We start from the raw sequence: 25303 nt of genomic DNA on the forward strand, positions 1-25303 counted from the left end.
AAATTGCTGGTCACGGGAATGTGGGAAGGGAGGACCTTGAAATAATCACTATCACTATGGGGAGTAGTGCTGGACAGGCTAATGGGACTCAAGGTAGACAAGTCCCCTGGTCCGGATGAAATGCATCCCAGGGTATTAAAAGAGATGGCGGAAGTTATAGCAGATGCATTCGTTATAATCTGCCAAAATTCTCTGGACTCTGGGGAGGTACCAGCTGATTGGAAAGCAGCTAATGTAATGCCTCTGTTTAAAAAAGGGGGCAGACAAAAGGCAGGTAACTATAGGCCGGTTAGTTTAACATCTGTAGTGGGGAAAATGCTTGAAACTATCATTAAGGAAGAAATAGCGGGACATCTAGATGGGAATAGTGCAATCAAGCAGACGCAACAAGGATTCATGAAGGGGAAATCATGTTTAACTAACTTACTGGAATTCTTTGAGGATATAACGAGCATGGTGGATAGAGGTATACCGATGGATGTGGTGTATTTAGATTTCCAAAAGACATTCGATAAGGTGCCACACAAAAGGTTACTGCAGAAGGTAAAGGTACGCACAGTCGGAGGAAATGTATTAGCATGGATTGAGAATTGGCTGGCTAACAGAAAGCAGAGAGTCGGGATAAATGGGTCTTTTTCCGGTTGGAAATCGGTGGTTAGTGGTGTGCCACAGGGATCGGTGCTGGGACCACAACTGTTTACAATATACATAGATGACCTGGAAGAGGGGATAGAGTGTAGTGTAACAAAATTTGCAGATGCCACTAAGATTAGTGGGAAAGCGGGTTGTGTAGAGGACACAGAGAGGCTACAAAGAGATTTAGATAGGTTAAGCAAATGGGCTAAGGTTTGGCAGATGGAATACAATGTCTGAAAATGTGAGGTCATCCACCTTGGGAAAAAAAAACAGGAAAAAGGAATATTATTTGAATGAGGAGAAATTACAACATGCTGCGATGCAGAGGGACCTGGGGGTCCTTGTGCATGAAACTCTTTTGGATCCCAAAAAGTTAGTTTGCAGGTGCAGCAGGTAATCAGGAAGGCGAATGGAATGTTGGCCTTCATTGCGAGAGGGATGGAGTACAAAAGCAGGGAGGTCCTGCTGCAATTGTATAGGGTATTAGTGAGGCCGCACCTGGAGTACTGCGTGCAGTTTTGGTCACCTTACTTAAGGAAGGATATACTAGCTTTGGAGGGGGTACAGAGACGATTCACTTGACTGATTCCGGAGATGAGAGGGTTACTTTATGATGATAGATTGAACAGACTTGGTCTTTACTCGTTGGAGTTCAGAAGGATGAGGGGTGATCTTATAGAAACATTTAAAATAATGAAAGGGATAGACAAGATCGAGGCAGAGAGGTTGTTTCCACTGGTCAGGTTCCAATGCAATTTTGGAACATCAATGGCAGACTTGTGCAGTGCTCTCTCTGCCCATTGGTGCAAGGGATAGAATGTCCTGAGCATTGGCCATCCAAAAACTCAAATTTAAAAAATCCCCCCCCAAACCACTGCAGCCTACCCTGGGCATGCCTTCCCTCTATCACCCCAACCTACCTAGACTGGTTAGGCTACTCAGAGGAACCTCCACATTTCCCAGCTGCTCCAATTGGAGAGCTGCCTGGAGTGTGCAAGCAATTTGCCAATGGAATTCAAATAAGGCCCAGCCATAAAAATGGTTTGAGCCTCTGACTGCTTTTATCGTGTGGCCAGTGAGCTCCCTCCCACCTACCTTCTGTCCAATAGAAGCAGAAACCAATGTGTGTTATGCAGAATGTCTAAAAGGTCTCACTGTCTCTTAGAGTTACCTGGTCTCTACAATTAGCACTTTATACTGTGAGATACAGTAAAAGATTCACAGCAAAATAAAATCACCCTTTGACTTTATTACGTTGTAGACATTACAAGGCTCTGACTGAGACATTGGAACATAGGCTATTCAGTTCCTCGAGCATGTTCCACCATTAAATTAGATCATGGTTGATCTGTATCTCGACTCCATTTATGATATCCTTACCTAATTACAATATATTGATGTCGGTCTTGAAAATTTCAATTGATCCAGCATCCACAGACTTTTGGAGAAGAGAGTTCTAGATTTCCACTCCCCTTTCAACAACAACAACTTGAATTTATGTAGCACCTTTAACATTGTGAAAAGTGCTTACTGATTTCACACCTAACTGGTCTAGCTCCAAGATCGTGTAACCTTGTTCTGGGTTCCCACACCAGAGACCTATCTTAAACCTGAACTTGCAATTCCTCATGAAGTTTAATTGATTATTAAAGATTTTGCCTGGTTTTGGCCCATCCATCGATATGCTTTTAAAATAAATTCCATTGTTTCCTGAAGGAGGAATGGTCTATTAACCCTGCTGATGGTGTGTAAAACCACCAGCCAGTGCAAGACTTAGCCATACATTCCGGAAGATAATCTGGACAGCATTCACTGTCACTTGGAACAACATGGGTTAATTAATGACAGCCAACACGGATTTAAGAACATAAGAACATAAGAATTAGGAACAGGAGTAGGCCAACTAGCCCCTCGAGCCTGCTCCGCCATTCAATAATATCATGGCTGATCTGGTCGTGGACTCAGCTCCACTTACCCGCCCTCTCTCTGTAACCCTTAATTCCCTTATTGCTTAAAAATCTATCTATCTTTGACTTGAAAACATTCAATGAGCCAGCCTCAACTGCTTCCCTGGGCAGAGAATTCCACAGATTCACAACCCTCTGGGAGAAGAAATTCTTTCTCAACTCGGTTTTAAATTGGCTCCCCCGTATTTTGAGGCTGTGCCCCCTAGTTCTAGTCTCCCCCACCAATGGAAACAACCTCTCTGCCTCTATCTTGTCTATCCCTTTCATGATTTTAAATGTTTCTATAAGATCACCCCTCATCCTTCTGAACTCCAAGGAGTAAAGACCCAGTCTACTCAATCTATCATCATAAGGTAACCCCCTCATTTCTCAAATCAGCCTAGTGAATCATCTCTGTACCCCTTCCAAAGCTAGTATATCCTTCCTTAAGTAAGGTGACCAAAACTGCACGCAGTACTCCAGGTGCGGCCTTACCAATACCTTATACAGTTGCAGCAACACCTCCCTGCTTTTGTACTCCATCCCTTTCGCAATGAAGGCCAACATTCCATTTGCCTTCCTGATCACCTGCTGCACCTGCAAACCAACCTTTTGGGATTCATGCACAAGGACCCCCAGGTCCCTCTGCACCACAGCATGTTGTAATTTCTCCCCATTCAAATAATATTCCCTTTTACTGTTTTTTTTCCCAAGGTGGATGATCTCACACTTTCCGACATTGTATTCCATCTGCCAAACCCTAGCCCATTCGCTTAACCTATCCAAATCTCCTTGTAGCCTCTCTGAGTCCTCTACACAACCCGCTTTCCCACTAATCTTAGTGTCATCTGCAAATTTTGTTGCACTACACTCTGTCCCCTCCTCTAGGTCATCTATGTATATTGTAAACAGTTGTGGTCCCAGCACTGATCCCTGTGGCACACCACTAACCACTGATTTCCAACCGGAAAAGGACCCATTTATCCCGACTCTCTGCTTTCTGTTCGCCAGCCAATTCTTGATCCATGCTAATACATTTCCTCTGACTCCGCGTACCTTTATCTTCTGCAGTAACCTTTTGTGTGGCACCTTATCGAATGCCTTTTGGAAATCTAAATACACCACATCCATCGGTACACCTCTATCCACCATGCTCGTTATATCCTCAAAGAATTCCAGTAAGTTAGTTAAACATGATTTCCCTTTCATGAATCCATGCTGCGTCTGCTTGATTGCACTATTCCTATCCAGATGTCCCTCTATTTCTTCCTTAATGATAGTTTCAAGCATTTTCCCCACTACAGATGTTAAACTAACCGGCCTATAGTTACCTGCCTTTTGCCTGCCCCCTTTTTTAAACAGAGGCGTTACATTAGCTGCTCTCCAATCCGCTGGTACCTCCCCAGAGTCTAGAGAATTTTGGTAGAAATTTGTGAAAGGCAACTCATGTCTGCCAAACTTGATTGAGGAATTTGGGGGCTTCACATACACAAATCTTTGAAGGTGGCCAGACAAGTTGATACGGCTGTTAATAAAGCATACAGGATACTTGGATTTATAAATGCAGGCATAGAGTACAAATGTAAGGAGGCTATGCTAAACCTTTATAAATCACTGGTTAGGCCTCAGCTATATTATTGTGCTCAATTCTGGACACCACACTTTAGGAAGGACATCAAGGCCTTGGAGGATGCAGAACAGATTTACAAGAATGATGAGGGACTTCAGTCATGTAGAGGGACTGGAGGAGTTGTCCTTAGAGTAGAGAAGATTAAGGGGAGGTTTAAAAGAGGTGTTCAAAATCATGGTGGGTTTTGATGGACGTGACTGCTGGCAACGAACCGGAAGTAGTTACGCATGTGCAGTTCCAGTGGGTTTTTTTGTTTGTTGTTGTGGACTTCGCAAAATGAGGAATAAAGAAGTGGATAAAAAAACCTTATTCAGTTGTAGTTTAATTTATTAATTGTGTGAAATGTAGAATTTATTCAGGTATGAGCCACTTGTTTGTGCACTAAATTGTGGTTGGTCAGAGTCTGCAGTTTTCAGGTGGGGCCTAGTTTGGTCCCAGCACTGTCTATTTTGCCTATGGGTAGTTGGGTTTGTTAATATTTTGCAAATTACTGTTCTGAGACTAGAAGCATTCGGAGATTCCTGTAACAGTGGTAGGGACGTTAGATTGGAAATCTTTAACATTAATGAAACTTTATTAGTGATGTGCTTCAGCACTTCTCAGCTCCTCCGTCTGTTGTGGTGAACATTAGTTTTTAAATTTGGGACCGGACAGTTATGTGCAGAATACTTCTGCGCAGCTTCTATTAGCTTCCGGTTCGTTGGCAGCAGTCACTCTGTTTGATTATAGATAAGGAGAAACTGTTTCCACTGGCAGGAGTGTAATCTGGGGAGACAGGTTTAAGATAATTGGCAAAAGGACCAGAGGGGAGAGGAGGAGAAATATTTTTACGCAGCGAGTTGTTATGATCTAGAATGCACTGCCTGAAAGGGTGGTGGAAGCAGATTCAATTGCAACTTTCAAAAGTGAATTGGATAAATACTTGAAAAGGAAAAAACTGCCGGGATATGGAGAAAGAGTGGGGAAGTGGGACTAATTGGATAGCTCTCACAATGAGCCAACACAGGCGGGATGTGCCGAATGGCCTCCTTCTGCGCTATAAGATGATTCTCAGTTTCAATTCTTGGCCTGTGCTGAGTTAGGTTGCAGCAGGCGGTCTCTGTGTCCCGGGCCATGGATCATGCCCCTGATTACTTTCTGACGATCCCTGATTGATGATGCACATGTGATGCCTCACACAATAGCCTGATGACACAGCTCCAGCCAAACACATAAAGGGTATTAAAGGGCACCTTACACCCATAATACCCAGCAAGGGTGAGAGTTTTCAGGAGAGGAGAGGAAAAAATCGGCATTGCAAAACGTTGTCAACAGGAAATTAATGTATGAGCACAGTCACTGTGTGAATTATACTGTGCAAAAGTATTCATAAATGTCATTTGATATATTAAGTATTAACTTACTTTTGTTCCCCAGAATTTAATGAATTGAAGTCCACCAATTTGTCAAAGGTTGTTCTGATGTTATCTATGCACCCATTATCACCAAATCCTCCCCATTCTGTGTTGATGCACATACTGCCCTCATTTCCTTCCACTGTTTCTATGTTCTTCATTTCTTCCATGTAGCAGAGATTACTGCCAGTTCCTGTTGTAAAGCAGAGAAGTAGTTCATAACATGGATTCAAAAACTTCTCTTGCTCACCCAAGAGATTTCTATTAGACAATATTGACTAGCCAGTGAGTATTGACATGCTATTTTGACAGACAGAGGCACCACAGCTGAGCACGATACTGTTCTCATTCAACATCCATAAGTGCTTTCCAGCAGACATCACTAGATAGCGATTGCGGGCAGGAATCTGACTCATTGTCCTTAGCCCAGGGTGCTGATGGTAGTGCCCCTCAGAACAGCTACCTCAGTATAAAGCTGGGATCAGACCTGGGACCCACCTGTCTGGTATAACTAGAAACATTGGGCTCAATTTTGGCCAAACCCGTTTTCAGGCGTATTGCCAGAGTTACGCCGGGTTTTTAGGGCCAGAAATGCACCATAAATATTTGTCCAAACTTTCCCCGATCTGTAAATTGAATTAGCAGCCGTGCAACGTGTTTAGTCACCTCGAAGGCTGGAGCCTGCAGTCTGCGCCAAAAAATCAAGCCGGGCCTTCTGCGCATGCGCAGGAAAAATAACTTACATTTTTGACTTCGCTCCAATGGACGGGCATGCTCAATCCGAGTGCACTCCCCATCCACTCCCCGCCCCTAGCCCAAGCCGAAGGGCTTCCTCCGATTTCCTTACCTGCGCCGATATCTTTAACTCTCCTCAAGGTTTTTCTGGAGAGGTCACATACGCTGGCCTAAGCAGAACTGGAGTAACTCTCAGCTGGCCAAAGTTCCCTAAATGGTCAGGATTGGCGCAGGCTGGTTACGCCCCCTTTGGCTGAAAAAAAAAACTTACCTAAAAAAATCGTAACTAACTGAGTTACGCTGGTGCAAATTGATTGGGGAAACTGTGGATTTTTAACTTAGGCCAAAAAAAGCAGCCTGCTCCAAAAAAATGGCGCAAATCACTGGGGAAAATTGAGCCCATTAACTTGTTTATCTCTGCAAAGGCTGGCTAACCTGCTGTTCATTATCTGTTTCTGCTTCACATCTCCAACATCTGCATTATTTATTTCTGTAGCTTGTCTTTTTCCCTGTCGTCTACTTTCTTCGATGTTATACACAATCCTAATTTTATATTATTTATTTTTTATGCCTCATCTATTTTATCCCTCATTTTATAATTTTACCAGCAAATTTTTTTTTGATTATATATAAGAAAATATTTTACTTGTGTCCCCATGAGCCTGCTTTCCATCCTAAGCTGCCGCTGATGCTTTAGAATGATTAAATTATATACATTGTGTTCGCATGACAGACACGAGACTCCTCAAGCAAGCGCTCTACTCGGAACTCGTCCAGGGCAAACGAGCCAAAGGTGGGCAGAGGAAACGTTACAAGGACACCCTCAAAGCCTCCCTGATAAAGTGTGACATCCCCACTGACACCCGGGAGTCCCTGGCCATAGACTACCCTAAGTGGAGGAAGTGTATTCGGGAGGCCGCTGAGCTCCTCAAGTATCGTCGCCGAGAGCATGCAGACATCAAGCGCAGGCAGCGGAAGGAGCGTGTGGCAAACCAGTCCCACCCACCCTTTCCCTCAACGACTGTCCCACCTGTGACAGAAACGGTGGTTCTCGTATTGGACTGTTCAGCCACTTAAGAACTCATGCTAAAAGTGGAAGCAAGTCTTCCTCGATCCCGAAGGACTGCCTATGATGATGATGATGATGATGATGAAATATTTTTCCTTTAAGTATTTATCCAATTCTCTTTTGAATGTTACTATTGAATCTGCTTCCACCACCCTTTCAAGCAGTGCATTCCAAATCATATCAATTCGCTGCATAAAAAAATGTTTCCTCATGTCGCCTCTGGTTCTTTTGCCAATCACCGTAAATCTGTGTTCTCTGGTTACTGACCCTTCTGCTAGTGGAAACTCTTTCTTCTTATTTACTCTATAAAAACCCTCATGGTTTTGAACATCTCTATCAATTTCCTTTTAACGTTAGGCTGACTGGCCTGTATTTGCCAGGTTTACCGACCCTCCCCTTTTTTAAACCTTTGCAATCCTCCAGTCCTCTGACCATCCCTATATGCAAGGATTGTGGCCAGTGCAACCCCAATTTCCACCCCTAGGGTGACTTTTTATTTTGAGCGCTGCCAATCTTTTGAGTAGTTCCTCTTTATCTATTTTTACCCTATCCAATATTGCTACTTCCTCCTCCTTTACTGCTATATTGGCAGCATTCTGTGCTCCAGAGAATACAGAATATTATAGCTATTACTGAGACATAATTGAAAGAAGGGCAGGTGTGGCAGCTCAACATTCCTGGTTACAGGGTTTTCAGACGGGATAGGGAGGGGGGGTAAAAAAGGAGGGGGGCGGTCGCAGTACTGATTCAAGAAACAATTACAGCTGTGAGGAGGGATGCTATGTTGGAAGGATCATTAAATGAGGGATCAAATTGAAGAACAAAAAAGGGGCGATCACACTGCTGAGAGTGTACTATAGACCCCCAAACAGTCAGAGGGAGATAGAAGAGCAAATATGTGGGCAAATTTCTGAGAAGTGCAAAAAGTATAGGGCAATAATAGTAGGGGATTTCAACTACCCTAATATTAACTGGGATAAAATGAGTGTGAAAGGTATAGAGGGTGCGGAATTCCTGACATGCATTCAGGAGAACTTTTTTAGCCAATATGTAGCAAGCCCAACAAGGAAGGGCGGCGGTTCTGGACTTAGTTTTAGGGAATTAAGCTGGGCAGATGGAAGGGTTACCAGTGGGAGAGCATTTTGGTGCTAGTGATCATAATTCAGTTAGCTTTAGGGTAGTTATGGAAAAGGACAAATATACACCAGGAGTAAAAGTTCTCAATTGGGGAAAAGCCAATTTTGATAAGCTGAAAGGTGATTTAGCCATAGTAGACTGGAAACAGCTACTTGAAGGTAAATCAGTGTCAGAGCAGTTTAAAAAGGGATAGACCGAGTAATTACAGGCCAGTCAGCCTAACCTCAATGGTAGGCAAATTATTGGAAGTTGCCCCCTTGGTTTAAAGCATTTAACACCTCCTTCCCCTTCTGCACCCAATTCCCATGCTCACCAAATTCCTGTTGCCACTGTGTTAAGCAAACCACCCCATTTAGCAGATAGTCCCAGCTCTGTACACACACAGCTCATTATTATATCATTTTATTTTCCCCTCCTTTCCAGAGGTGCTAACTTCTGCTGGGGTAGATTTCCACGGGGGGCGGGGACGGGTGGACTCACTTCTGCTAATACTGGTTAGGTCCCAGCTGAGTATTGTGGCCCAATTCTGTGCATCACACTTTAGGAAGGATGTCAAAGCTTTAGAGCATTTATACAGGAGATTTACTAGCATGGTAACAGGGATGAAAGACTTCAGTTACGTAGAGAGAATAGAGAAACTGGGGTTGTCATCCTTAGAGCAGAGAAGATTAAGGGGAGCTTTGATAGATGTTCAAAATCATGTTTTAATAGAGTAAATAAAGAACAACTTTTTCCAGTGGCAGAAGTGTCGGTAACCAGAGATCACACATTTAAGATAATTGGCAAAAGAACCAGAGGGGGAGATGAGGGGAATTTTTTTACGCAGCGAGTTGTTGTGATCTGGAATGCACTGCCTCAAAGGGTGGTGGAAACGGATTAAATAGTAATTTTCCAAAGGGAATTTGACTAATACTTGAAGGGAGGAAAATAGCAGGGCTCTGGGGAAAGAACAGGGAAGGAGGACTAATTAGATAACTCATTTATGGGCCAAATGGCCTCCTGTGCTGTATCAATCTAGAATTCGATATACAGTTCCACGGGCACTGGGCTCTCTCCTGCTGGGGCACAGTTCCACTGGCACAAGAACACAAGAAATAGGAGCAGGAGTTGGCCATTTGACCCTTCGAGCCTGCTCCGCCATTTAATAAGATCATGGCTGATCTGATCATGGACTCAGTTCCACTTCCCTGCCCGCTCCCCATAAGCCCTTTATTCCCATACCACTCAAAAATCTATCTATCCCCGCCTTAAATATATTCAATGTCCCAGCCTCCACAGCTCTCTGGGGCAAAGAATTCCACAGATTTACAACCCTCAGAGAGAAGAAATTCTTCCTCATCTCAGTTTTAAATGGGCGTCCCCTTATTCTGAGACTAGGGGCTAGATTTTCTATTATTTTTGCAGGCATAACGCCCACTTAATGTCCATTTTAACGCAGAAATGATGTGTAACACCCAGATATCGCACATTTAGCCACAAAATGGAAACTGACGCCCATTTCTCGGTCACTTATCACCGAGCGTTACTTTTCGCATGTGCGCAACGCCGAGAAAAAATAATACCGCCCACCCACGTTTTTTGGGCGGCATCATCAGAATGGGCAATCCCAATGCCCATAATATCGGCCAGTGTTACTTTTGGCACGTAATTAACGCCGAGATTTAATAATACCGCCTGGCCACTGTTTTTTGTCGTAAAGATCACATTTGCCGAAACTAACGCCCAATATATCGCCCATCCTTACTTTCAGCACCTCGCACACATCTCGTCCACAGTATCGCTCGCTGAAAAAAAACATTGGGAAAAAGTGGAACTAACTGTAACTATTCACAGCGGTATGGACGTCATGTTCTAAATCACATGTCGCATCATTTAAAAGGCTTTTCAGGTGTACTCTGGAGGTCTTTGGAGGTGATGTGAACATCTGAACAAACATCTTATTATACTGTGGACGATTGGAATTTACTAGGTGTCTTAGTGGGACATTCATTCTTTGTGAACAATCGGTGGAAAACAGATAGCTATTGGAATGGGGCCTGTCCTTTCTCACCCTCTCTTGATGACCACTTACATGCTGCAGACTCAAGATGGCAGAAGGTACGCTCGATAGCATCATATGCCCAATGTAAGATGTGACAGACTGATGAGAAGGACCAGGCAACTTATGCGACACCACCTGCCTTTGGAGACTGTGCTGCCACAAAGAGGTTATCAGTGAGATATGCCAGCTCATAAGGGGAGATCTGCAACCTACCAGCACCATCAGGACTGTACTGTCCGTCGAGGGCACTGGCGTTCTACATGTCAGGTTCTTTTCAGGCCTCAGCTGGTGACATTTGCGGTATGTCTCGGCATGCCACACATTGCTGCATTAGACAGGTCATTGAAGCCCAGTACACACACAGGATGGACTTTATCAGCTTCCCTATGACCAGGGAGGCTCAGACTAAGAGGGTTTTAGGATTCTACTGAATTGCTAACTTCCCCAAGGTGCAAGGAGCAATAGACTGTACGCACATCGCAATACGGGCACCTTTTCAGGATGCAGTGGTTTTCAGGAGCCACAAGGGATTCCACTCCCTGAATTCACAATTCATTGTCGACCACCAGCAAATTATTATGGCAGTGAATGCTAAATTTCTGGGCAGCATCCATGATGCTCACATCCTGCATGAGAGCACTGTATCTGACTTGTTTGACAATCAGCCACAAGGTCAATGCTGGATGCTTGGTGACAAAGGATATGGCCTCGCCACCTGGCTGATGATCCCCCTGCGTGACACCCACACCGAAGCCGAGAAGTGATACAACAAGAACTACAGATCCACTCGCAATATTGTCGAGAAAACTATTGGAGTGCTTAAGCAGCGGTTTAGACGCCTGGACTACTCAGGAGGCGAGCTACAATACCACCCTGAGCAGGTAGCTCAATTCGTGGTGGTGTGCTGCATGCTGCACAATTTGGCTATCAGGAGGGAACAAGAATTGCCAGAAGGGACTGCCGGTCCACCTCAGGAGAGAGAGGAAGAGAAGGACGAGGAGGTAGACGATGACCTTGGGCCAGATAATCAGGCTGATGCCGAAGCCATGCCCCCGTCCCCTGTAGACCGCAGGAAATGGCCCGTGATGGCTACCTAGTTGCAAGACTCTTACGTCAGGGGCTCATAAATGAGCGCTTTGCCTGAAAGAACATTGGTGTTATTTACAAGGTTGACACACTGCTGGGTGTGCACATCATACATCAATGGTATGCATCACCTTGTTGACAGTTAAACTTTAAGTTGATTGAAGTTAAGTGTAATTATACCCTTTGATGTTAAGGAATCACCAGCATGTAACGGTGCAGCTGTCTGAGCCAATGCGCAACAAGGTTATGTTAAATAAAAAACATTTAAACCGACCATTTGCCTGAAATCATAAGTATATCTGTAAAAACCAACCCTTCCTCCCCACCCCCACTTCTCATCCCCACCTCTACACCTTCCCCTTCCCCTCCTGACTCTAAGCCGCCTGGCCGAGGAGTTCCTCAGGCGATGCTTCATTGGGGGGGCGGGGGGGATGATGGCAGAACTGCTGTTTGGACGGATACGGGGGAGGACGGTCCCGAGGTGGGAACGTGCTCTGAGCCAGAAGCAAGATGTTGCTCCTGGCTCTCACGTGTCATTGGCAATGGGGTTGTGGCACCTTGGGGTGCAGTGCTGTGCTTCGGGACCACTGGGAGCCCTCTGCTACCAGTGTCTCTGGCTAGCAGCTGCAGGGTCTCCTCCATCCCTTCCATGTTATGTATTATTTGTTGGACAAAAACTAGGTGCCAGCTATGTTCTTGCTGCTTAGTAGGCTTTTTGCTGCTGGTGAATCTCCCTCGTGCCTCCCACAACAGCCAAACATAGAAACAAAGAAAATAGGTGCAGGAATGGGCCATTCGGCCCTTCGAACCTGCACCACCATTCAATATGATCATGGCTGATCATGCAACTTCAGTACCCCATTCCTGTTTTCTCTCCATACCCCTCGATCCCTTTAGCCGTAAGGGTCACATCTAACTCCCTTTTGAAAATATCAAACGAATTGGCCTCAACAACTTTCTGTGGTAGAGAATTCCACAGGTTCGCAATTCTCTGAGTGAAGAAGTTTCTCTTCATCTCGGTCTTAAATGGCTTACCTCTTATCCTTAGACTGTGACCCCTGATTCTGGACTTTCCCAACATTGGGAACATTCTTCCTGCATCTAACCTGTCCAATCTCGTCAGAATTTTATATGTTTCTATGAGATCCCCTCTCATTCTTCTAAATTCCAGTGAATATAAGCCTAGTCGATCCAGTCTTTCTTCATATGTCAGTTCTGCCATCCCGGGAATCAGTCTGGTGAATCTTCACTGCATTCCCTCAATAGCAAGAATGTCCTTCCCGGGATTCGGAGACCAAAACTGTCATGTATTCAACCAGCATTGTAACCCATGTATAAACTGACCTAATTTGTACACCGTGAGAACACTGACCACTAGGTGGGAGACACTCCTAACCTGGACCTTCAGGTATAAAAGGGGAAGCTCCACCCACCTTCATCACTTGAGTGCTAAGGAATAAAGGACAGGTCACAGACTGACCTTATCTCAAGCATGGGCCTCGTGTGCATTTATACTGTGTAGTAAGGACGTATCAATGCTGACAAGAAACTGGGATTTAAACCACGCGAGCATGGCCACTAGCAGAACAGACGAGAGGTACTGTGTTAAGGAATGGTTGGGGCAGAGATTCAACATTGTTAAAGCAGCACACAGTTCTCCGGGCAGACAAGGGCAGTCAGGCATGCCCCAACATGTAGTCGAACCCAGAGGGGGAGTTCGACAGAGACAATGGCAAGCTGAACAGTGATTCACACCATTGCAAGGGACAATGCGGCCAGTAATGGGGCCATCAACACCTGTTAATGGTGCACTCAAGGACAATAACAGGGGCAGTCAGGGACGATCGACTGGCAAGGGACCTTTTTTTTCAAACCGCAACTAATGCTGGAGGCGTGGAGGCATGCATTCAGCCGGAGTTTGCAGAGATGAGCAAAATACCTGCAGAAATTGCAGAAATGGACACTGGGGGAAATCGCTGGAAGCTGAAGTTCAGCGAATTCATGTGGAGCATGTATACAGTTCATACACCAGGACGCCACTGATAATGATGAAAGTGCTCCTCAATGGCATCCCAGTATCAATGGAGTTAGACACGGGTGCTAGCCAGTCCCTGATGGGTATCAAACAGTTCGAAAAGTTGTGGGCATCCAAGGCCAGGAGGCCAAAATTATCGCCGATTGACGCACAGCTACGGACTTACACAAAGCAAATCATTCCGGTGCTAGGCAGCGCCACGGTAGTCGTGACCCACAAAGATTCGGAGAACAGGTTGCCACTCTGGATTGTCCCAGGGAATGGTCCCGCATTACTGGGGAGGAGTTGGCTTGCTGTCATGAACTGGAAATGGGGCGATGTCAATGCAATTTCCTCTGTGGAGCGAGTATTATGCTCACAGGTCCTGGACAAATTTGACTCATTATTTCAACCCGGCATTGGGACTTTCATGGGGGCCAAGGTAGTGATTCACATAAACCCGGACGCCAGACCAGTACACCACCAGGCCAGAGCGGTGCCGTATGTGATGCGGGAAAAAATAGAAGGCGAATTGGGCCGCCTGTTGAGGGAAGGCATCATCTCGCCAGTCGAATTCAGTGACTGGGCGAGCCCGATTGTGCCGGTGCTCAAGGCGGATGGGTCGATCAGGATATGTGGCGATTACAAGGCCACCATCAATCAGGTGTCACTCCAAGACCAGTACCCGCAACCGAGAGTGGAGGACCTCTTTTTCAAAATTGGACCTGACCTCAGCTTACATGACCCAGGAGCTGGCGAGTGAGTCGAAGAAGCTGACCACCATCACGACACACAAGGGGTTGTTTGAGTACAACAGATGTCCGTTCGGGATTCGCTCGGCCGCCGCGATCTTCCAACGAAATATGGAAAGCCTCCTCAAGTCGATTCCAGGGACGGTGGTTTTTCAGGACGACATCCTCATTACGGGTTACAATACTGAAGAACACCTCCACAACCTGGAGGAGGTGCTACGCAGACTGGACAGGTAGGTCTGCGACTGAAAAAAGCGAAGTGCGTCTTCCTAGCTCCAGAGGTAGAATTCCTGGGGATGAGGGTAGCAGCAGACGGGATCAGCCCTACTGCATCCAAGACGGAAGCGATCCAGAGAGCACCCAGACCCCGTAACACGACGGAGCTGCGTTCGTTCCTGGGGCTCCTGAACTATTTTGGTAACTTTCTTCCCAAATTGAGCACGCTGTTAGAGCCGCTACACGTGCTCCTACGCAAAGGTCGCGAATGGGTCTGGGGGGACAGCCAGGAAAGGGCTTTTAATAGAGCACGCAATTTGTTATGTTCCAACAATCTGTTAACGCTATATGACCCATGTAAGAAACTTGTGTTAACGTGCGATGCGTCGTCCTATGGTGTCGGGTGTGTGTTGCAGCATGTCAATGCCAAGGGTCAGTTACAGCTGGTAGCTTATGCCTCCAGGAGTCTGTCCCAGGCAGAAAGGGATGGTAGAAAAGGAGGCGCTCGCATGTGTATATGCGGTAAAGAAAATGCACCAGTACCTGTTTGGCAGGAAATTTGAGCTGGAGACAGATCACAAACCCCTAACGTCCCTTTTGGCCGACAACAAGGCCATAAATGCAAACGCATCGGCCCGCATACAGAGGTGGGCACTCACGTTAGCTGCCTATGACTACACAATTCGGCACAGACCGGGCACCGAAAACTGCGCCGATGCACTCAGCAGGCTCCCACTAGCCACCACTGAGGGGACTACCGAGCATGGTGCTGAGATGGTCATGGCTGTTGAAGCTTTCGGAAGCGAAGGCTCACCCGTGACAGCCCGTCAGATCAAAGTCTGGACAAATAGAGTCCCGCTATTGTCTCTAGTCAAGAAATGTGTCCTGAATGGGGACTGGGCAGCCACGTACAGGGCATGCCCTGAGAAATTTAAACCATTTCACAGGCGCAAGGATGAACTCTCGATTCAGGCCGATTACCTACTGTGGGGAAACCGCGTAGTCATGCCCCAGATGGGCAGAGAGGTGTTCATCAGAGAACTCCACAATGGGCACCCGGGCATTGTCACGATGAAGGCAATTGCCAGGTCACACGTTTGGTGGCCAGGGATAGACGCAGATCTGGAACTTTGTGTTCGCAGGTGCAACACATGTGCCCAGCTGGGCCATGCGCCCAGGGAAGCCCCTCTTAGCCAAGCCTTGGTCAAGCATCCATGTGGACTACGCAGGTCCTTTCATGGGGAAAATGTTTTTGGTTGTAGTAGACGCCTACTCCAAATGGATCGAGTGTGACATTTTAAATTCAAGCACATCCTCTGCCACGGTAGAAAGACTACGGGCAATGTTCGCCGCCCACGACATCTTGGTCAGCGACAATGGCCCGTGCTTCACAAGCACTGAATTCCAGGACTTCATGGCAGGCAATGGAATTAACCATGTTAGAACGGCACCGTTCAAGCCGGCCTCAAACGGCCAGGCAGAACGAGCAGTGCAGATAATCAAACAGGGGACGCACAGATTCCAAGGGGTTCCCTACAAAGCCGCTTATCACGCCTCCTGTTGGCCTATAGATCCCGACCACACTCGCTCACAGGGGTTCCACCCGCAGAGCTAGTTATGAAAAGGATGCTCAAAACCCGATTATCCCTTATACATCCCACCATGAAAGAAATTGTCGAGAGCAGGCGCCAGTCACAATATCACTACCATGACAGGAATGCGAGGGCGCGATGTATTGATGTAAATGATCCTGTTTTTGTCCTCAACTACGCTTCAGGGCCCAAATGGCTCGCAGGTACTGTGGTTGCCAAAGAGGGAAATAGGATTCTGGTAGTTAAACTTACCAATGGACAAATCTGCCGCAAACATGTGGATCAAACAAAAAGGAGGTTCAGCAACCCCATAGAAGAAGCAGAGGAAGAACACGCTATAGAGTTCACTCCACCACAGGTGACCGAACACCGGAACCAAAGGGAGGAGAGCCCCGTCACTGTGGGTAGTCCGGACAGGCCTAAGGCACTGCAAACAGCAGACACTCAGGCCAGCGCCCAACAACCGGAGCCCCAACTCAGGCGCTCTACAAGGGAGCGTAAACCACCAGAGAAACTCAACCTGTGATCCCAATAAGACTTTGGGGGGGGAGGTGATGTCATGTATTCAACCAGCATTGTAACCCATGTATAAACTGACCTAATTTGTACACCGTGAGAACACTGACAACTAGGTGGGAGACACTCCTAACCTGGACCTTCAGGTATAAAAGCTCCACCCACCTTCATCACTTGAGTGCTAAGGAATAAAGGACAGGTCACAGACTGACCTTCTCTCAAGCATGGGCCTCGTGTGCATTTATACTGTGTAGTAAGGACGTATCAAAAACTGTACACAATATTCCAGGTGTGGCCTCACCACGGCTCTGTACAACTGCAGTAAGATCTCCCTGCTCCTATACTCAAAGCCTCTCGCTATGAAGGCCAACATGCCATTTGCCTTCTTCACCGCCTGTTGTACCTGCATGCCAACTTTCAATGACTGATGTACCATGACACCTCGGTCTCGTTGCACCTTCCCTTTTCCTAATCTGTCACCATTCAGATAATATTCTGCCTCCCTGTTTTTGCCACCAAGGTGGATAACCTCACATTTATCTACATTATACTGCATCTGCCATGCATTTGCCCACTCTGTGTCCAAGTCACCCTGCAGCCTCTTAGCATCCTCCTCACAGCTCACACTGCCACCTCGCTTAGTGTCATCTGCAAACTTGGAGATATTACATTCAATTCCTTCATCCAAATCATTAATGTATATTGTAAATAGCTGGGGGCCCAGCACTGAACCCTGCGGTACCCCACTAGTCACTGCCTGCCATTCTGAAGAGGACCTGTTTATTCCTACTTGTTGCTTCCTGTCTGCCAACCAGTTCTCTATCCACACCAATACATTACCCCCAATACCATGTGCTTTAATTTTGCACACAAATCTCTTGTGTGGGACCTTGTCAAAAGCCTTTTGAAAGTCCAAATACACCACATCCACTGGTTCTCCCTTGTCCACTCTACTAGTTACATCCTCAAAAAATTCTAAAAGATTCGTAAAGCATGATTTCCCTTTCATAAATCCATGCTGACTTGCACCGATCCTGTCACTGCTTTCCAAATGCGTTGCTATTGCATCTTTAAGAATTGACTCCAACATTTTCCCCGCTACCGATGTCAGGCTAACCGATCTATAATTCCCTGTTTTCTCTCTCCCTCCTTTTTTAAAAAGTGGGGTTATATTAGCTACCCTGCAATTCATAGGAACTGATCCAGAGTCTATAGAATGTTGGAAAATGACCACCAATGCCTCCACTATTTCTAGGGCCATTTCCTTAAGTACTCTGGGATGCAGACTATCAGTCCCTGGGGATTTATCGGCCTTCAATCCCATCAATTTCCCTAACACAATTTCTTGACTAATAAGGATTTCCTTCAGTTCCTCCTTCTCGCTAGCCCCTCGGTCCCCTAGTATTTCCAGAAGGTTATTTGTGTCTTCCTTAGTGAAGACAGAACCAAACAAGCACATACCACACCAACACATGCTTTCAGTCCCTCTCTGCTTCCTCTCTCTCTGTCTCCTCTTCTGCGCATGTAATGATGACCCCTGACCTCCTGAATCGCGGGAAATGAGCGTTCCCATCCCGTTGCTTTAGGACGGCGACACTTTACTGTGGAAGGTCAGAGATATTTAATGCTAACGCCAATTTCAGATCGCTCGTGGTAACGCCCAATTTTTAAAATGGAGACTAGGGGCTTTGAAAATGGGTGACAAGCTGGTGATCTGAAAACCCATTTTTACCGCCCATGCCGGAAATATCGCCCATTTTTGGGCGATCTGCACAAAAGTGTAAAATCTAGCCCTAGGTCCTCTAGTTTTAGTTTCCCCCAAGAGTGGAAATATCCTCTCTGCATCCACCTTGTCCAGCCCCTTCATTACCTTATATGTTTCAATAAGAACACCTCTCATTCTTCTGAACTCTAATGAGTATAGACCCAATCTACTCTACCTATCTTCATAAGTCAACCCCCTCATCTCCGGAATCAACCTAGTGAACCTTCTCTGAACAGCCTCCAATACAAGTATATCCTTTCTTAAAAACGGAGAGCAAAACTGTACGCAGTACTTTAGGTGTGGTCTCACCAATACCCTGTACAGTTGTAGCAGGACTTCTCTGCTGTTATACTCTATCCCCCTTTGCAATAAAGGACAACATAACATTTGCCTTCCTGATTAGTTGCTATACCTGCATACCAACTTTTTGTGTTTCATACACAAGGACCCCCAGATCCCACTGCACTGAAGCACTTTGCAATTTTTCTCCATTTAAATTATAATCTGCTCTTCTATTTTTTCTGCCAAAGTGGATAACCTCACATTTTCCCACATTATACTCCATCTGCCAATTTTTTGCCCACTCACTTAGCCTGTACAGATTTTTTGTGTCCTCCTCACAATTTGTTTTCCCACCCATCTTTGTGTCCTCAGCAAACTTGGCTACATTACACTTGGTCCCTTCATCCAAGTCTCTCCTGCTGGGGCACAGTTCCACGGGCACTGGGTTCACTATGTACCTTGTCCAAATGGCCATCTCTGAGCCTAGACAATATCACCTTGCTATTCAATTGTAGAGAGCATTGCAGCACAAGTCTGATCCTAGTCCCATCAGAAGAGCTTCAAATCTTTCTTAATTCAGTCCCCATTCCCCAAATAGCTCAATGGATAACAGCACTGCCTTGTATAACACTGAGCCAACAAAACAAAAGGTCTAGGTTTGATTCCCTGATCTATGCTGAGTTTGTTGATCGCAGAGAGGTCACAGTAGGGATATTATAGTTAACCTCAGATCCCCTAAGGTAGAGAAAGAAAGAACTTACATTTATATTCCACCTTTCATGGCCTCAGGACGTTCCAAATGCTTCACGGCCAATTAAGTACAAGTGTAGTCACTGTTGTAATGTAGGGAAATTTAGGAGCCAATTTGGTCACAGAAAGGTCCCATAAACAGCAATGAGAGAAATGACTAAAATCATTTGTTTTCATCATGTTTGTTGAGAGATAATTATTGGCCAGGATACCGAGGAGAACTCCCCTGCTCTTTTTTGAAGAATGCCATGGGATCTTTGACATCCACCTGAGGGGGCAGATGGGGGTGGTTTTTTGGCTCCTCTCCGCTCCGTTTTTCGCCCCGAAACGGCGGCATTGGCGGCGGTGCGGTGTTCTCGGCAGGCGGTCAGCCTCCAGCGCTCCGCAGCAATCCTCGGGCCCTGTTTTGCGGTGGTGCGCCTCACAGTGGATGCCTGGTAATCAGGCGGCCAACGATAGCGACAGTAGAGGGGTAAGCAATAGACTCCTAAGGTAAGTATGATTGTTGTTGTGCCTCTTTTTTAGGGTATTTTTCCCCCACTAGGCATCTCTCAGAGCGCGCCTGGCCCGGCTCTTTAGCTCGGAAGTTTCCCATGCCAGTGGCCAAGAGAAGTGTACAACACCTCCCTTAGCACTGCACCCTCTGACTCACGGCCCTGCTGCCTAATGTTACATACTGAGGCACAAGCTGTTCCCGGGTGCAAACTTTACTGCCCCGCCACCATTACTGCCCCAAAAACATCAAAGCCGCAAATCCAGCCCGGGACCTCAGTTTAACAATCTCACCTAAAAAACAACATCTCCAACAATGCAGAACTGCCTCAGTACTGCACTGAAGTGTTAGCCGAAAGTTGAATTGGAGAGAGACTAAGAACTATACAAATGCAAGTTGTTGTTGTTCAACTCGGGAGGAGCAAAGGGATTTGCGTATCCATTTACACAAATCAATAAAAGCTAGTCCACAAATACAAAAAGTAGTCAAAAAGGCTTCAGAATGTTAGCAGTTATCTCAAGAAGGTTGGATTACAAAGGGGAGGAAGTTATGCTTCAGTTGTACAGAGCCTTGATCAGACTCCATCTGAAGTGTTGCATTCATTTTTGGGCACCAAACGTCAAGAAGATTTATATTGGCCTTGGAAGGGGTACAGTGCAGATTTACCAGAAGATTAGACAGAACTTAAAGGGTTAAATTATGAGACGAGGTTGCATAAACTTGGCTTATATTCCCTTGAGTTTACAAAGTTGAGGGGTGACCTAATCGTGTTTTTTTAAATTTAAAGGGATTTGATAGGGTTGTTATAGAAAATCTACTTTCTCTGGTGGGGGAATCCAGAAAAAATGGATGGCTCAATCTTAAAATTACAGCTAAGCCATTCAGGAGTGCAATCAGGAAGTATGTCTTCACACAAAGGTTAGTAGAAATCTGGAACTCTTTCCCCCAAAAGGCTGTGGACACTGGGTCAATTCAAATTTTCAAGATTGAGATGGATCGATATTTGTAGGTAAGGCTATCGAGGGCTACGAAGCAAAGGCAGGTAAGTGATGTTGAGGTACAGATCGGCCATGATCTAATTGAAAGGAGAAGCAGGCTCCAGGGGCTGATTGACCTACTCCTGTTCTGATGTGCTCAAGTCTGGAGTGGAGCTTGAACCCACAACCTTCTGACTGAGGCAAAAGTGCTACCACTAAACCAAGGCTAACAACTAAAAAGGGAAGAATTCAGCAGGATTCCTGATTCTGAATGCCATTCAGTGACGCTGCTGGTAGTCTGTGTGTGACTATTGGATTCCCGTTGCAGAGTCTCTTGACACTCTGAGCTGCAAACTGTGTCTCTTTGAAGACAACTTAGCTCCAAGATGATACACCTAGCAATGGGAGATTGGTACCAAATTGATACTCTTGACAAACTTAATAATATCCGACCTATACAAGGCAGGCTTGTTGTACTCCAGTGGGCTGATGATGGTTGATTAGTCAGTTGGCTCTTTGATGGGGCCTTGGATTCTTCCAGATAACCCAGAAAAGCAAAGCCCCAAAAAGTAGAGGCACCTGCTGGACAATCAATGAGAATCAGTGTTCTTCTGTCTGTATTGGTAAGCTATGTGGTTTTATCCAGTTACAGTCCAGCAGCACCTCTGCACACATTTAAGGGTCCCAAAACCTTAGTACTCGCTGACTTACATCTAAGGTTTCTGGGCAGGATGAGTCGGTTTGGGGAAAGAGAATGCAAATCAGGCAAATAGTGTTATGTATGTGAACCTAACCTATGTGTAAAACTTGCCACTAGGGGGCACACCTGTGAGAGACCTATGGGTCACCTGTGTACCCTGGAGCAAGCAGGTATAAAAGGCAGTCCACCATGCTGCTGCCTCACTTTGGAAGTATATTAAAGAGACCAAGGTCACAATGGTTTGAGCTTACAACACAGTCTCGTGGAGTTATTCTGAACTTAACAAATAGAAACTCTTGTCATGTGGATTTCTCAGTACTTGAGTTTAAAGATTGTTAATGATGATGAGAATCCGTGCAGTCAGGGATCTGGCTGACCAAAAAAGAAAACTCTTTGGGCTCACGCATGAAGAATTCAACAATGACCACTTTGTTTTTAGTTATTCTCAGAATGTGGGTGTCGCTGGGATTGCTGCCATTTCTTGCCCATCCCGACTTGCCCGGAGAATGTGGTGGTGGGCTTGTATGTTAAGCCACTTGAGAGAGCAATTAAGAGTCAACCACATTGGTGTGGGACTGGAGTAACATATAGGCCAGTCCGGGTAAGGACGGCAGTTTTCATAGGATAAATGGCACAGAAACAGGCCATTTGGCCCAACCAGTCCATGTCCAGTCCATCGTTTCCTTCCCTAAATGATATTAGTGAACTAGTTGGATTCCACCACACCACCTCTCATTGCTCATCCCCTTCACCAACTCTGTTACAGCCTTAAAGAATTCCAAGAAGCTTGTTATGCATGAATTGCTTTTGATAAACCCAAGTTGGGTAATCATTTCATCTTCTGACATTAAATGCTTTTCAATAAATGTTTTTATTACAGAAGATAAGCTACCAGGATAGTCTTTCTGGTTTAATCGAACTGAACTTCTTGCATTTACTGAGCTGTGAAATATTTCAGCTACAGCTCCCTGTCTGTGTTAGATTAGCTTTTGGATTATTTCTTGCTAGTTACAGCATACACAGGGTTATAATCAGCTTAGCTGTTTTTACAAGTTGTGAAGATTATACATTACAGTCTGGGATACAAAACGGTTGCTCCAAATTGTTTTTAAGTAACATTTCTTGACATGTTCCTGCTTTGTTGTTCTATTCAATTTGGTCAGCTTGACTCCTTGGTTGAATGCATACAGAGGCTGAGAGGTGTCTTTGGACTCTATTGTAATTGGCAGCTTTGGTTCTGTGAACAAGTATCCTATGTAACTCGCAATCTGTGAGTACCTGATCACCTAATCTAGTTATGAAAAATACAAGTTTGTACTGCCATATACTGAAAGCATTGTGAATGGTAGATGTGTGCCTGGGTAACTCATAGTCAGCAGTCAGACAGGGGTATGGAGCCATTCAGAAGCTCTGGTAGTGTTTTGACAATCAAGAAATGAGCAACTGTGTTTCAGAGCTCATGTAAGTTGTGGGTTAACAACAGAAGACACGTCTTTCTTGTTTTGACATTTTTAGTAGATTAGTAATATTGTGTTCCTAACACAGATGGAACTGCACACAGGGAGGTTAAAGTAACAGTGACCTCAGTCTTTATTAAGACACTCCAGAGTGAGTACCAGAACATGGGAGTGCATGCTTTACAGATACACAACATCACTCCCCCCCAAAGTCAAAGTGAAAACTATTTACAAGGTGAGGCGATCAGAAGCCTTTCTTTCCCTAGTGGACCGCCTCGGTACAGATGTCTGTTCTGGTGAGTTAGCTGTGCCCTCGCTGGGCTGGCGTGTTGTTGGCCCTGCAGGGCTGCTGGGTGAGCCTGGCTTTGCTGGGCTGTTGGGCGTGATGGGTTTGATTTCCTGGTCCGGCATGGTGTCGTTGATGCTTTGGGTGTGTGTTGTGGGCTCAAAAAAGGTGGTATCTGCTGTGAACCGCAGCCTCGTTTGATCCAGGTGCTTTCTGCAAATTTGTCCATTGTCTAGTTTGACTACAAACACCCTACTCCCTTTTTAGCTACCGTGCCCGCGATCCACTTGGGACCATGTCCATAGTTTAGCACATACACAGGGTCATTCAGATCAATTTCCAGTGACACAGAAGCGCGACCATCGTTTAAATTTTGTTGCTGCCGCCTGCTCTCTCTGATCATGCAGGTTGGGGTGAACCAGCGAGAATCTGGTTTTAAGTGTCCTTTTCATGAGTAGCTCAGCTGGGGGCACCCCTGTGAGCGAGTGGGGTCTCGTGCGGTAGCTGAGCAGTACTTGGGACAGGCGGGTTTGGAGTGAGCCTTCTCTGACTCGTTAAAGCTCTGTTTGATTATTTGTACTGCCTGCTCTGCCTGCCCATTGGAGGCTGGTTTAAGCGGGGCCGAGGTGACATGTTTGATCCCATTGTGGGTCATGAATTCTTTAAATTCGGCACTGGTGAAACATGGCCCGTTGTCACTGACCAGTATGTCAGGCAAACATGGCCCTCAGGCTTTCAATGGTGGCGGTGCTTCCCGACATTATTTCACATTCAATCCATTTTGAAAAAGCATCCACCACCACCAGGAACATTTTACCGAGAAACGAGCCCGCATAGTCGACATGGGTCCTTGACCATGGTCTGGAGAGCCAGGACCACAAACTTAGTGGTGCCTCTCTGGGCGCGTTGCTCAACTGAGCACACACGCTGCATTGCCGTACACAGGACTCTAAGTCAGAATCGATACCGGGCCACCAAACGTGGGATCTGGCTATTGCTTTCATCATTACTAAACCCGGGTGTGTGCTGTGGAGATCCGAGATTAATGTCTCCTGTCCTTTTTGGGTAGCACTATGCAGTTACCCCACAACAGGCAATCTGTCTGAATGGACAGCTCGTCCTTTCACTGCTGGAATGGCTTGATTAGCTCTTGCATTCCAACGGGGATGCTGGTCCAGATCCCATGCAGTACACAGTTTTTTACTAGGGACAGCAGAGGATCTTGGCTGGTCCATGACAGGTGATTTATCATTTTCAAATGCTTCCATGAACATCAACAAGTCTGTGGGCTGTGCCACCATCAACAAGTTTGCAGGCTGCGCCATTTCCACCCCCATGATGGGCAATGGTAGCCAACTGAGAGCATCCACATAGTTCTCGGTGCCTGGCCTGTGGCGGATGGTATAGTTATACGCTGATAGCGCGAGTGCCCATCTTTGTATGCGGGCTGAGGCATTAGTATTCATCCCCTTGTTTTCAGCGAACAGGGATATGAGGGGCTTGTGATCGGTTACCAGCTCAAATTTGAGGCCAAACAGGTACTGATGCATTTTCTTTACCCCGAACACACATGCTAATGCCTCTTTCTCAATCATGCTGTAAGCTCTCTCGGCCTTGGACAAGCTCCTGGAGGCATAGGCGACAGGTTGCAACTTCCCCGCAACGTTAGCTTGTTGTAATACACACCCGACTCCGTACGACGACGCATCACGCGCTAGCACAAGTGTTTTACACGGGTTATAAAATACAAGCAGCTTGTTGGAGCATAAAATGTTTCTGGCTTTCTCAAAAGCAATTACTTGTTTTTTTCCCCATACCCAGTTCTCACC

The 25303-nt window shown here is 45.9% G+C and overlaps 1 protein-coding gene across 3 annotated transcripts in view; it reads right to left on the reverse strand.

Annotated features, from left to right (window-relative positions):
* Positions 1–25303, reverse strand: part of LOC139260120 (hexokinase HKDC1-like) — a 448074-nt gene that overhangs the window by 38454 nt on the left and 384317 nt on the right. For all 3 annotated transcript variants that reach the window (XM_070876304.1, XM_070876303.1, XM_070876302.1), the window contains one exon: positions 5616–5799. In XM_070876304.1, the coding sequence (XP_070732405.1) occupies positions 5616–5799 (184 nt within the window). The remainder of the gene's footprint in view (positions 1–5615; positions 5800–25303) is intronic.

Source organism: Pristiophorus japonicus, chromosome 3 (genome assembly GCF_044704955.1).
Source record: "Pristiophorus japonicus isolate sPriJap1 chromosome 3, sPriJap1.hap1, whole genome shotgun sequence".
In the NCBI taxonomy this organism is placed as follows: domain Eukaryota; kingdom Metazoa; phylum Chordata; class Chondrichthyes; family Pristiophoridae; genus Pristiophorus; species Pristiophorus japonicus.